The sequence below is a fragment of the Ascaphus truei genome, chromosome 2, assembly GCF_040206685.1.
Source record: "Ascaphus truei isolate aAscTru1 chromosome 2, aAscTru1.hap1, whole genome shotgun sequence".
Classification (NCBI taxonomy): Eukaryota; Metazoa; Chordata; class Amphibia; order Anura; family Ascaphidae; genus Ascaphus; species Ascaphus truei.
The window spans coordinates 429,957,121-429,972,120 of NC_134484.1; the positions used below are offsets into that span (position 1 = coordinate 429,957,121).

Here is a 15,000-nt window from a genome sequence, read left to right on the forward strand (position 1 = left end):
AGGGGTGGAGAGAAGGAGATAAATGAGGGATAGTATGGTCCTGGAGGGAGTAGATATGGGCCTGGGGGAAGGGTGTGGATGTAGGTATGGGCCCGGTGGGATGGAGTATGCATGGGCCTGGAAGGGTGTGGGAGGTAAAGTGTAAGCCGGGGGAATGAGCATTGACCTAGGGAGGAGGGGAGGGGGGGGGGAGAAGGAGGGGTAGGGGCCTGGGGAAAGAGAGGGCCATAACAGACTGGGAGCCCAGAGTCAATGGTGGAGGAGGGCATGGGACTATGTGGGCCTTCCTGCCGAGGTCCCGGGCCTTCCCCCTGTCGGGATATATATATATACATATACATACACACACTCATGTTTTCAATTGCATACTTGAAACAGGGTATCAATCGATAATAGCGCCCTCTTTAACCTAATCAATAATTCCACCGTCCAGTGAGAGTGGCTGCGTCCCCAGTCACTGAGACTCCCACCCCAAATTAAAGTGAAACCCACCTCTTCACTGACGCACTCCCTCAGTAACCTTCCCTCCTCTCCCTCTCCCTGTCTTACACCCCTCACCCTAAGGAATGTTCGGAAGGCCTGAATCTCAGAGCGGCGACCAATCACATACCTCCCTGCAAAGCAGAGGCCAGTCAGTGGCCTCGTGCAGAGTAAACAACCAATCAGCACCCTCGCGGAGAGGAAACAACCAATCAGAGACGGAGCAGTTAAAAACAGCAGAGAGAAAAAAAACGACCGTCCCAAAATAATAAATAACACCAGGTGCACACTTATAGGGTCCCCTTAGTATGCATGTAAAGTTCCAGGTGTCTAGGTTTCACGGTCTTGGAGCTATGGCTCTGACAGACAGTTTCTTTTATTTATTTTTTATATATGTGTAACGGTGTTTCCCGCACCCAATCGCAGATAGGGGCCATTACAGGGTGTATGGTGCATATACCTGCTAGCAACAGGAGGGCTGAGTCGTCCGCCGATGGTAGTGGGGACACAGGAACAGGCCCCCTGCTCCTACTCTAACATTATTGCTGGACAGCTAAGTGAAACTTAGAATGTCCATAATTTGGGAGGTGAGTCACATTGGAAGCTCAAAATAGTTGCGTTGACCTACAAATCCGCAGCAGAATGTACCATGAAAGTTTCGTTGTGCTACGTGGTGCCGTTTCTGAGATTTCGATGCTTCTGACATACAAACAAACAGACAGACGGAATCCAACTTAGAATTATAGTATAAATATATATATATAATCAAAAATGAATAGACGATACCGTTCTGTGGCTGACAAAATGCTTCTATTTGTGCGAGCTTTCGAGATACACTGATCTCTTCTTCCGGCGATGTTACATTGAATAAAGCAGGCAAGGGGTTTACTCAAAAACAGTGCATCTTGGAATGTGACTAGCCAGAAGAAGAGATCAGTGTATCTCGAAAGCTCGCACAAATAAAAGCATTTTGTTGGTCAGAAATGTACCTGATGATAATATGTACATATATGTATGTATATAAGTATATAATACGTTTAATAAATCCTTTTAGAATAAGCAGAAGTTGGGAAAAGGATTCTGTTACAAGAATCATAACAGGCCAGACCTGATTCTCTCTCTCTACTTCCATTATAATACAGGACAAATTACTGGATTGGCTTGATACTGACTTTCTAGCCTAATTTATTTAAAATCGTTAATTACATTGTGTGTCTTTTAGAAGAATTTTGAATGAGCTGTCTTCTGATGTATCTGTGATTCCAAGGATTGATGAAGAGAATTCTGACGACGAAGGAACCCAGTCTGCCCTTACTACGATGGCGGTGCCTACATCAATTTATCAAACAAGCACTGGACAATATAGTATGTATTTGGGTAGATGTTTCAGTACTTTATTGTGTGTTTGTCTATACACACATATAGGGTACTGCTTTAAATAATCATGTCATAAATAGTTATGACCACTCATAACTCATTAGTTTAGAATTTCTGAATTTAAAGATACACCTTTTTCTTTTTTTGCAATAGTTTGCCATGTTGTGCTCTTTGGTGATGGACATTCTGGTTTGAATGGTAAAAGTTTATTTAACTGATTTAAATGTATTAAACAAGATAACTGGTTTAAGGATAGGTAGTTATCATAAATGTAACATATTCAGATTGAGCTATAATTTTAAATGAACTGACTCATGGTTCAGTACTGGCGCCACTTCTCTTTTACTTCATGTAAAAAGAGCACAGTCACTAAATGATATAACACACAAAACAGAAAAGGGTATTTACAAAGATAAGTGCGCTAAAGCACTAGGTGTACAGATGCACTCAGATTTATCTCCACCCTGCCCTGCACTTGAGCGGGTGAACTGTGGACCAAGCTGGAGTGATCACAGCCAGGTGCAGAGCAGGGGTGAATTTTCCATCAGGATTAACACAACGGGGGTCTCTGCTTCTGAATGGAACTCCCACTGTGCACCAGTTGGAAGAGCTGTGCAGTGAGAGCAGACAGAATCGGTCCCTCTCGCTGCACAGCTTTAACAGGCAATTGCTTTGTTTTTATTTTAATTACATAGTATTAGAGCTGGGGGCTCCCCGGACCTGAAATGAATGTGGTTCAGCTCCGGAAATCCCCTACTTCAATACTATGTAATTAAAATAATAATAAGAGTAGCTTCATTACCTTAGTGGCCAGCTGCTAAGGTAATGAAGGGGTTTAACAGAAGTAACCGGTTTGTTGGGGTAAAGTGAGTGGGTGAATGGGGTAGTTGCCCCAGTACTGGTGGTTAGGCCTCCCAGGAGGGTTGCGGGAGGGGTTAACCCCTTAATTACCTTGATGTTACTACCGCTAATGTAATGAAGGGGTTAACCCCTCCCGCTACCCACTTCTTCACCCACCCCCTCAATACAATCAATCAAATGCAGTACAATCAAATACATTACAATCAACGTTATATGGCTAATAGCACCTTTGCCCATTTAAAAACACACAGCCAGCAACCCTATAATAAATAAAATTTGTACTTACCCCTGCCAGGATGAAGCTGTCCTCATCTTTGTCTTTATTGGCACCAACATTAAAGTAAAAAAGCTAGATACTTGCCAGTAACCCCTTAATTACCTTTGTGGTTAGTAACCGCTTTGGTAGTTAAGGGGTGAACTTCTCCCGCTGCCTACCCGGGACAACTACCCCCATCCCCCACTCCCTCTACCCCCAACACCACACACACATATGGGCAAAAGCAATACTAGCTAAATATGGCTACAGGCTACTTGTGCTTTTGCCCATTTTTGATGCTTAAAAAATAAAATCACAATTCAATAAAACAAACATTACAATACAAACAGGGCCTCAACGGGGGACACTGATTGCCAATCTGGCTATCAATGGGCCAATAATTAATCAAAAATGTTTTGATAGTAGGCACTGCTTGTGAAGATCTAGTAATAATCTAGTGCATGTATTGGGGGATGCTTCTTATTCTTAGCATGAGATATATAATATTTTACCTGTCCAGAGACAAAGTTTTTTTTGAAAGAATGTAGTCTTAAGCCTAGGACATAGTGGAATCAGCGTCGCTGAGGCGGGCTGAGCCGCGCTAACAGATGCACAAAGCCCCTGCATCTGTAATCAGCGCGGCTATAGTTTCTCCCTCCGCATGCGTGCTAATGTGTGCTGATGCGTGCGGAGGCTGAGAAAATCAGAAGAGACAGGCAAGTTTGAAATTTTGCCGCTTGGGGGAGCGGAGGAGTGGTCACGTGACCGCTCCCATCTAATGGGGCTGCAGCCGGCATTTTACCTACTGTGTCGGTGAGATAGCAGAGCCACCAGACCAGACAGAGTAGAGGCAGCACAGGTGGTGTGTGTGTGTCACTGTGTGTGTGTGTCACTGTGTGTGTGTGTCACTGTGTGTGTCACTGTGTGTGTGTGCATCTATGTTCCAACTTAGATGTGTTGCTGAAAACGCATTCATGATAAGCTTGTGCCAGCTAATCACCAAAATATCCAACATTAGCACTGGATCACAAAGTACAGCAAAGATATAATATTTATAAGTGTACCTGCATCTGCAGGTATTCCACACATATCCATACTTGCTGTATTCACATGTCTTACAGTGGTTAAACTGCACAAAAGGCCTTATTCTTTATGCACCAAAGCAGCTGTTTGGGTTGACTTCAATGGGAATTTTCGTCCGAAAACGGCCCAGACAGCCGCACTTAGGTGAATATACACTGTAGAATTAACCTAGTATTAAAAAGAATTGTTAGAAAGTGAAATGGGAACCTCTAGTATTATCCCATGCATTCACAATAGCTGACATGGCATTACTTAATGCCTTGAAATAAATCTGTCATACCAATTTAGAATTTTGTTTCCTAACTTCATTTTAGATCTCACAAAATGAACATTTCTCAAAATGTGTTTTTTGAGTCTTTGTATTTAATGCAAACTGTCTTTCCTTTACTCATGCCACCTTGTATGTGTAGCACCTTTTCCCCCACCCTGTGTGAGATCTTGCTGCTACCCTGTGTTGTTGGTGCGGTGCATACCTGTGCAGCTGTAACAGGAGGTCTTGAGATACTCCGCGGTGGTATGGCTAGACATCAGGACAGGTTCTTGGTACTATTCTTCAATGCTGCAGCGCCTCCATCCAGTGAGGATCCTGGTGTAACCAGGATGGTCCACACTGGCACTCATATAAGGACCCAGAAAATAGCCACATGATATAGTCCAACGTGGTTTTATAAATGCATAGACAGGTTCACAGCATCCATACTTCTGGAGCAACAATCCCCTTGTATAAGGCCCTGTATGCCCCATCAAGCTCCTTTATCCCTGATGGCACACAGGATCATACATCGGGATGGGAGACAGACTGTCTAACTTCTGGGAGAGTGTCAGTATCTATCTCCAGGGTGTGGCTTGTAACCCTGCTCCATAACAGGGCAGGTCTGATACTGACAGGCATCACATTTAGTTCATGTAACCCAGCCAGTATCCCCCCAAGACAGACACCCTCAGGTTATTTATTTATTTATTTATAAAATGTTTTACCAGGAAGTAATACATTGAGAGTTACCTCTCGTTTTCAAGTATGTCCTGGGCATAGTTAATGACAAATAATACATGGTTACAAATACAGTTACATAATTGCACAGGGTATACATTATTTATGTAAGAGGACATGTGCAGAGGTACACAATGGATACTGTTTTAAGGTGAAATTAAATAAGGCTTTATTGTGGCTGTCGCTTTAAACACAGCAAAGAGCAACTTAAGAGAAATAGTGAGCCAAACAAAACCTGCCCCACTTTGGCATATATGTATCCTTATATTCCAGCCCTTTTAACTGGGTGGCTACCCAAGCTATTCATCAGCCCAAGTCATATAGATATGTATATATAGACAACAGTCATTGGAAAATAAAGTCTTACCTGTTTGCTGGGTTGCTGCCTTTTCTCCGGATAATCAGCATCCAGGTTTAGAAGTCTTATTTGTCAGCTCCAGAGATCTGTGTTCTCTCGGTCAGTCTCACCTGGGAGACTCAGGAACCTCTGCTCTGTCTCCTAGTTCAGCTCACATGTGAGCTAAGGAGTCTCACTTCCTGTTTCAGAGGCAGGCTTTTACTAACACCTCTAATCAGCCAGGTGCTGGTCAATTAACCAGCATCTTTTGGAGTCAGATCTCAGATGATAAGTGCTGCATGTGGTAGGGGTGAGAAGCTTGTTCAGATAGTTGGGTAGCTTGCCCAGAAAGTATTTGAATGCAAGACAGGAAAGGTGAACTTTGCGCCTAGACTCGAGTGATGACCAATCTAGTTCTTTGAGCATTTCGCAGTGATGTGTGTTGTAATTGCATTGGAGAACGAAACGACAAATTGAATTGTAGAGGGTGTCAAGTTTGCCAAGGTGGGTTTGGGGTGCCGAGCCATATACTATGTCTCCATAGTCGATAATTGGCATTAGCATCTGCTGTGCAATACGCTTTCTGACCAGCAGGCTTAGGGAGGATTTGTTCCTGTAAAGTACACCTAGTTTGGCATAGGTTTTGGATGTCAGGGTATCAATGTGCATCCCGAATGTTAAGTGGGAGTCAAACCATATGCCCAGGTATTTAAAACTAGTAACAGGAGTTAGGGTGGTGTAAGCGTTGGCTCTGATCTGGAGCTCAGTCACTGGAAGCTTTAAAAATGTAGTCTTGGTCCCAAATACCATTGTTGCAGTCTTGTCAGTGTTTAAAAACAGTTTGTTTTGGGAAATCCAGTTTTCGAGTTTCATAAAGTCAGACTGAAGAATGTGTTCAAGGTCAGAGAGGCTATGGTTGTGTGCATATAGGATTGTGTCATCTGCATACATGTGTATTGAGGCTTCCTTACAAGCTGTGGGAAGATCATTAATGAACACTGAGAAGAGTAGGGGCCCCAGAACAGAGCCTTGCGGGACACCACAGGTGATATCCAGGGGGTTGGATTTAGAGCCTGAGATGGACACATGTTGGGATATACCCGATAGGTAGGACTGAAACCAGTTTAAAGCATGCTTCCCTATTCCAGAGCTCTTGAGTTTGTTAAGCAGGATAGCATGATCAACAGTATCAAAAGCCTTTACAAAATCTAGAAATATTGCACCAGTGAGTTGACCCCGTTCCATTCCACACTGGATTTTATTGCAAACTTTTAGCAGGGTAGTTACAGTAGAGTGTTAGGGGCGAAAGCCAGATTGGAATTGGCTAGGGAAATTTGTCTTGTTATAGTAATCGCTTAATTGGGAGTGGACACATTTTTCCATGACTTTGGATAGGATTGGGAGAAGGGAGATTGGCCTGTAGTTTGAGACAGTGTTTTTGTCCCCACTTTTGAAGATTGGGACAACTCTGGCAGTTTTCCAGGTCTTAGGGATATGGCCTGCAGTCAGGATAGAGTTGACTATGGAAGCAATTGGTTTGGCAATTGCTGGGGCACCAAGTCTTAGGAACCTAGATTGTAGTGGGTCAGGTCCACATTGGCTGCTTAGTTTTAATTTGAGGAGCGATTGTGTAATCTCCTCTTCGGATACTGGGCCAAATTGAAAATTGTGGGCTGTGTTGGGAGGGGGTGGGGCTATATTGGTACTCCCAGTTTGAGATTCAGGTTTGTGGTTTGGGTTGCGTTTTCCTAATAAGTTAGTAGCACACCTCACAAAGTAATCATTGAATGCATTTGCAATGTCGGTGGGGTTTGTCAGAGTAATATCCCCCTTAGTAATATTACTTGGCTGTTGATGGTTAGAAGGCTGGAATATGTTGATAACCTTCCAGAAGTTAGCTGGGTTTGATGTATTCTGGAGGAGATTATCAGAGTAATATTGTGCTTTTGCATGCCTTGTTTGCCTTGTGCACATGTTCCGCATGCATCTGTAGTGATTGAGATCCTTGGTAGTGCAAGTTACTTTGTAGCTTTTCCACAAGGCATCCCTGAACTGGTAGAGTGCTATAAGGTCAGGTGTAACCCATGGAAGGTGGGCCCAGTACCCTTATTCTGCGTAGAGGAGCATGAGTATCACAGAGTTTTAAGAACTCTGATTGGAAATAGTCGAGCGCAGAATCATGGTCGGGAATTAAATCAATTCTGTGCCAAGGGCAGTTGGTAAGGTCATCCAGAAACTGTTGTGGGTTAAAGTTTCTACATGTTCTAGTGAGGAGAACTTTAGGGCTTGATTGGGACGGTTTGATTTTCCTTACACAGTACATTATTGCATGGTCACTGAAAATGTCAGGAAGGATGCCAGAGGATTGGATTCTGCTGGGATTTGAGGAGAGAATCCAGTCAAGCAAGGAATGGTTGTGCGATTTCAGGTTGTTGCTAAGCCTGTCCCCAGATACAGTAACGATGCATCCAGGCTGCAATAACAGGCTAGGCCTTATGAAAGAGTTTATCCTGCACAGAGCCTATATCTAACAGGACTTATACTGTGATGAAGGATAGCGACCGACGGGCTAGGCTTTATCAGCCTTTCTATTGTCTCTTGTTCACATACTCTGTGCCCCTGCCCACATACACACTGTTATTTCCTACACACTTTCCTCTGCAATGGGACAATTCACTGCAGCCGTTTTGACCCCTTTAGTTAGCCGCTGTGCAACAATTCACCTTGACCATTTTGTTGCCACCTGTTTACCTTAATGTTAGGGGTTAGGATCCCCCTGCATTTCCCCCCGATGCCCCTGAATTAACTTAATATTAGGTTAGGACAGCCGTGGGAAAATGGTGGTGGTGAAATGTCTCAGAGGAGAACTGTCCAGGCGATGAAGTGTCCAGTGGCTAAACTGGTGCAGCGACTTGGAGATGGAACGGCCGCGTTTAAATGTCCCTGGACGCTCACCTCTGCCCACATACACAGTCATTTTCTACACACTCACTTCTGCCCACATAGACAATGAGGGTCATTCATTCATTAAACTGCCATAGTGAGGATCGAGACATTAATCCACGGAAACTCCCATTGAATGTTTATGTAACCCAACCTATACTTTTGTTTGAACTAATTCTTTGTCACTTAAAAATCTGCATACCACTGTGTTCTCTAGATTGCATATTTTTTGCGTGTGTGAGAGCGAGGATTTCAACACAAGATTTGACTTCAAATTGATTTGTTTTATATGTTTTATTCCTTGAGACATTTTGTTTATGTATTTTTTTTTTTTTTTTTAAGTTGCTATAGCCCAAGGAGGAACCATTCAGATTGCTAATTCAGCATCAGATGGAGTCCAGGGATTACAGACATTAACAATGGCAAATTCAGGAAATCCCCAGCAAGGAGCTACTATTGTGCAGTATGCAACACAGTCTGCAGATGGCACACAGCAGTTTTACGTACCAGGGAGCCAGGTTGTTGTACAAGGTAAGACATTATGAAGGAATATCTTTTTCAAAATGTTACATTATTTTATATTATTTTATTGTTACAGTACTTTGGTTTAATCCATTAGGCCAATATTTAATGCAATAATCAATCCAGAGTTCTGTAAAAACTTAACATTTTGAAACAATGAATTGACACATTTCCATCTTGTAGCATTGGGCCCCCGCGTCTTTTGTTGTACACATTTCCATCTTGCATGCAATGCCACCTTTAAGCAGGAGTCCCCGTATTTCTTTATTTTTTTTGTACTGAAACGGGGGCTTTCTGTTGGCTACCTAAGCAAGCTGGGCTCTTAAGAGAGTTTCATTGTAACCCCCTGGACACTTACTATTTCAACTGCTTATAACGTCTAAGTGAAGCATCAGATTTAAAAAATAAAGACATCCTGTGTAAGATTTTTTAGGGAAAGGTGGGGGGGGAAGGGAGGGAGATGTTAAACAGCATACACTAGGTAAATTAGTTAAGTTATGGAGGGAGAGGGAGAGGGTGACACAGGGAGAGGGTGACACACACACTCACTCACAGACACACACACTCACTCACACACCCTTTCTCTCACACACACACACCCTCTCACTCACACACACCCTCTCGCTCACACACCCTCTCGCTCACACACCCTCTCGCTCACACACACCCTCTCGCTCACATACACCCTCTCGCTCACACACACACCCTCTCTCACACACACACACACCCTCTCTCACACACACACACCCTCTCTCACACACACACCCTCTCTCTCACACACACACACACACACTACAAGAAACGGAGCGGGGAGTCCCACTCACCAGAGGCATGTTGGTATCTGGGGCCTGCGGGTGACATCGTGGGCCTGCGGGGGACATCGGGGTATGTGGGGGCCTTCGGGGGACATCGGGGCTATGTGGGGGCCTGCGGGGGACATCTGGGCTATGTGTGGGCATGTGCGGGATATCGGGGCTATGTGTGGGCCTGCGCGGGCATGTGCGGGACATCGGGGCTATGTGGGGGTCTGCGCGGGACATCCGCACGGGCACGGCCCGATGGGAAAAGTGGCCTGACAGGGACGCGCTGGATCCAGCAGCCAAGCAACCAACTTTGCGTGCGCCCCCTCCGTCAGACCAATCAGGGAGAGGATTTATTTATTTCTTTTAAAAAAAAAAATTTGAAAATTTTGGCGTGAACAGGGGAATTCAGAGCCGCAGCAGCCTAAATGCCCTCGCCATTGGCGTGTGGTTATCATTAATTGTCGAATACTGTTTATGTGTGTGTGTGTATATATAGATATATATATATATATATCTATATATATATATATATATATATAGATATATATATATATATCAAACACACAAAAAAGTATGTTGCTCACACTATATGTAAGTGGTTAAACCAGTCCCCAAATAACACTGACTAATTAAGTATAAAAAATAAACCCAAAAAGTCAGAAATGAAATAATTAGGGTAGACTGCTGGTGCTGGGGGATAAGTACATTTATAAAACACACAAAAGAGACAAAGACAATCCCCTTAGATAGCACTCTATAATATACCACCAAAATAATAATATAGAATATAGCAAAAAGACCCAGATGCTCTGTCAAAGCAGATAATGAACAAGATTTTATTAATAGAGCAGCAAGAAACACTAACTTAAAAACATGAACATACTAATGGCAGCTGAAAATACATAGGTAGTGACTCTCTCAAGATAGATGCTAATAAATGAACCAATAACTAAATTGTGTCTAAAAAATGTTGCAGATAAATAATATAAATTAACACAAAAAAGCTAGATGGAACAAAGAAAAAACCCCTTGGAGAAAAAAACCTCGCTACAAAATATAATGTGTAACTAAAGGCACAAGGAAAAGTAAGACATCAATAATCCTATACAGTATACACACAAGTGTATATAATCAACAAAATAACTTAAACCAAGGGGGAAAAAAATTATATACAGGGGAGAAAAAAGTAATACCCAAACTCATACCCTGATCAGCAAATACCAAAAATAATGAGTAGTCAGAACAGCAAGATGCATGGAGTAGCTATGGTCATAGTTCACAAGCAAACAGAAACATGGTTTTGCATAGTTGCAGAGTGCCAGTACTGGAGGAAAATCCAGACACACATAGGTGTAAATTCCACATAGACTGATAATCCCAGGCAGCAGGGGAAATAATACTCAGCTGTCACAGGTTAGCGAAGGGGATCAGTCCTAGGTGATTAGGCTCCAGTGTTTGCTCGTAACAGGTCTAAAAAATCCATCAGCGCTGCATCAAACAATAAGAGTCACGCCAGGAAAATCACATGTAGCTGCCAATAGCTAACACTCAACGCGTTTCAGCCTTGGGGGCCTTCATCCAGGAGTGATTAAAAAATAGTGGAGGCTAGCTAGGCTTTATACCATGTTCTATCAGAAAATTTGCATCGTCGTCACATGTCCTCAGCCAATTACAATGAATTTAGCAGAGGGCGGCATCATCTGTACAGGTGCCCGAATTGAAGCAATCAGTGCTGATGCATCTAGGGAAGGGGAAATCCCCAGAAGCAGTGTTGTGACTCTCTTATACAAGCGCAGACACTCCTAGTTGAGTCGTCCCGATCCAAAAGTCAAAGTGACGTCAGCGGAACAATGTAAACGTAGAAGCAGCATATGTAAAGTTCCTATCTCCTGGCTTATAAGCCATAAGTGACATCATCAGATCATGATATACTGGCACATGCAGCATGTTTATCTAGATGCTAAAAGTCAGGAAGTGAGAGAGACATAGATGTTAGACACTCAGGACTCAAATATAGCATACACACATTCAAATACATAAATCGAAAAGGAGGGGGGTGGGGGAAAGGGGGGGAACCTTGCAATACATTATAGTGAGCAAATATAAAATAAATAACTAGTAGTTTAAAAAGATAAATAGTAAAACAGAGGAGGGAAAATAAGGAGACAGTGGAGAGGACAGACAGCTCAGTATATACAGTACAGATAAAAATGAACAGAACAATGCTGAGATCCTGTAGATCCCCAAGTTAAGCTAAGTAGCAAGTCTCACATAATAAGATAATAAGACTATATACAACTATAGAAACATAGCAAACCCAAGGGAATCATTCATTCCCTTGGGTTGCATGGTATTGAGAAGAACAATCCAGCGGCATTCCTTTTTAAGAAGGGCTTTTTCTAAATCCCCACCCCTAATGCCAAGGGATACTTATCAACTGCGAATGCTGAGATACAAGTACTATCTGAGGCATGACACTGTAAAAAGTGTCTTGCCACAGAAGTGATTTTTTTGAAGTTATCCAAGTCCCGCTGAGCTGATCTGATGTTCCTAGAATGTTCTAATATCCTGAACCGAAGTTCGCGGGTGGTCATGCCTATGTATTTCAGTTGGCAGGGACAGGTTAAACAATAAATGACTCCCTTTGATTTGCAATTAAGGGTATAGCCAATTTTGTAGTTTTTTGTTTGCGAGGAAAATCTTCACTTGACCTCGCATGTTTTGTTGTGGTTGAGATACATCGACGATATTCTTATTCTCTGGCAGGGCTCTGCTGTGGAGTTTAGGAGTTTCGTCGATGTGCTCAACCACAACAAACTCAACATTAGACTTATCTGTAAGTCCAGCTCCACATCGATTGACTTCTTGGATCTCAGGATTTTCATAGATGGTGTTGGTAATATAGGTACGGACATTTTCAGGAAGTCTACTTCTACCAACTCCATTTTGCATGCCTCCAGCTTCCACCAGCAGCATCAGATTCAGGGCATTCCTTTTGGTGAATTTCTGAGGTTAAAACGTAACTGCTCTACAGAGGAATGCTTTGAGTCTAGGGCTATTGAGATGCGTGATAGATTTGCATTTAGAGGTTACAGCAGGAAAAATATTCATCAGGGATATCAACATAGTGTGATGAATAAGCGTGAAACATTATTACAACCAAAAAAGAAGTCCAGTGATTTTAAAACTCGTTTTATTGGTACCTATAATGACAGATGGGGAGATCTTAAATCTATTCTCCAGAAACATTGGCCTGTTCTATGCACTGATGGGGAACTCAGGGATGTAGTAGGTGATAGGGTCAATTTAACAAGCCGGCGGTCCCCCAATTTGAAAGACCGCCTTGTACACAGTCATTATATTCCCCACACAAGCGAGACATTCCTCACGATTAGAAAAAAGGGCTTTTCTAAATGTAGTAATTGTTCGGCCTGTAAATAGATGTTGCAGACCGACAATTTTTCCAACAGCGATCAAACAAAAAACTACAAAATTGGCTAAACCCTTAATTGCAAATCAAAGGGAGTCATTTATTGTTTAACCTGTCCCTGCCAACTGCAATACATAGGCATGACCACCCGCGAACTTCGGTTCAGGATATTAGAACATTCTAGGAACATCAGATCAGCTCAGCGGGACTTGGATAACTTCAAAAAAATCACTTCTGTGGCAAGACACTTTTTACAGTGTCATGCCTCAGATAGTACTTGTATCTCAGCATTCGCAGTTGATAAAGTATCCCTTGGCATTAGGGGTGGGGATTTAGAAAAAGCCCTTCTTAAAAAGGAATGCCGCTGGATTGTTCTTCTCAATACCATGCAACCCAAGGGAATGAATGATTCCCTTGGGTTTGCTATGTTTCTGTAGTTGTATATAGTCTTATTATCTTATTATGTGAGACTTACTACTTAGCTTAACTTGGGGATCTACAGGATCTCAGCATTGTTCTGTTCATTTTTTTCTGTACTGTATATGCTGAGCTGTCTGTCCTCTCCACTGTCTCCTTCTTATTTTCCCTCCTCTGTTTTACTATTTATCTTTTTAAACTACTAGTTATTTATTTTATATTTGCTCACTATAATGTATTGCGGGGTTCCCCCCCTTTCTCCCCCCACCTCCTTTTCTTTTTGATTTATATATTTGAATGTGTGTATGCTATATTTGAGTCCTGAGTGTCTAACATCTATGTATCTCTCACTTCCTGACTTTTAGCATCTAGATAAACATGCTGCATGTGCCAGTATATCATGATCTGATGATGTCACTTATGGCTTATAAGCCAGGAGATAGGAACTTTACATATGCTGCCTCTGCGTTTACATTGTTCCGCTGACGTCACTTTGACTTTTGGATCGGACGCCACAACTGGGAGTGTCTGCGCATGTATAAGAGAGTCACAACACTGCTTCTGGGGATTTCCCCTTCCCTAGATGCATCAGCACTGATTGCTTCAATTTGGGCACCTGTACAGATGATGCCGCCCTCTGCTAAATTAATTGTAATTGGCTGAGGACATGTGACGACGATGCAAATTTTCTGATAGAACATGGTATAAAGCCTAGCTAGCCTCCACTATTTTTTAATCACTCCGGGATGAAGGCCCCCAAGGCTGAAACGCGTTGAGTGTTAGCTATTGGCAGCTACATGTGATTTTCCTGGCGTGACTCTTATTGTTTGATGCAGCGCTGATGGATTTTTTAGACCTGTTACGAGCAAACACTGGAGCCTAATCACCTAGGACTGATCCCCTTCGCTAACCTGTGACAGCTGAGTATTATTTCCCCTGCTGCCTGGGATTATCAGTCTATGTGGAACTTACACCTATGTGTGTCTGGATTTTCCTCCAGTACTGGCACTCTGCAACTATGCAAAACCATGTTTCTGTTTGCTTGTGAACTATGACCATAGCTACTCCATGCATCTTGCTGTTCTGACTACTCATTTTGGGTATTACTTTTTTCTCCCCTGTATATAATTTTTTCCCCCTTGGTTTAAGTTATTTTTTTGATTATATACACTTGTGTGTATACAGGCATACCCCGCATTAACGTACGCAATGGGACCGGAGCATGTATGTAAAGCGAAAATGTACTTAAAGTGAAGCACTCCCTTTCTTCCACTTCTCGATGCATGTACTGTACTGCAATCGTCATATACGTGCATAAGTGATGTAAATAACGCATGTGTAACAGGCTCTACAGTCTCCCCGCTTGCGCACAACTTCGGTTCAGGTAGGGAGCCGGTATTGCTGTTCAGGACGTGCTGACAGGCGCATGCGCGAGCTGCCATTTGCCTATTGGGCGATATGTCCTTACTCGCGAGTGTACTTAAAGGGAGTGTCCTTAAA

General features: G+C 42.8%; 1 protein-coding gene across 16 annotated transcripts in view; it reads left to right on the forward strand.

Annotated features, from left to right (window-relative positions):
* CREM (cAMP responsive element modulator) overlaps positions 1-15,000 on the forward strand; it is a 120,603-nt gene that overhangs the window by 43,452 nt on the left and 62,151 nt on the right. For 9 of the 16 annotated variants that reach the window (XM_075587757.1, XM_075587751.1, XM_075587758.1 and 6 more), the window contains 2 exons: positions 1,703-1,845; positions 8,671-8,859. In XM_075587757.1, the coding sequence (XP_075443872.1) occupies positions 1,703-1,845; positions 8,671-8,859 (332 nt within the window). Of the gene's footprint in view, positions 1-599; positions 763-1,702; positions 1,846-8,670; positions 8,860-15,000 lie in introns of those variants that run through there. The other 7 variants (XM_075587756.1, XM_075587762.1, XM_075587766.1 and 4 more) reach the window with 3 other exon arrangements.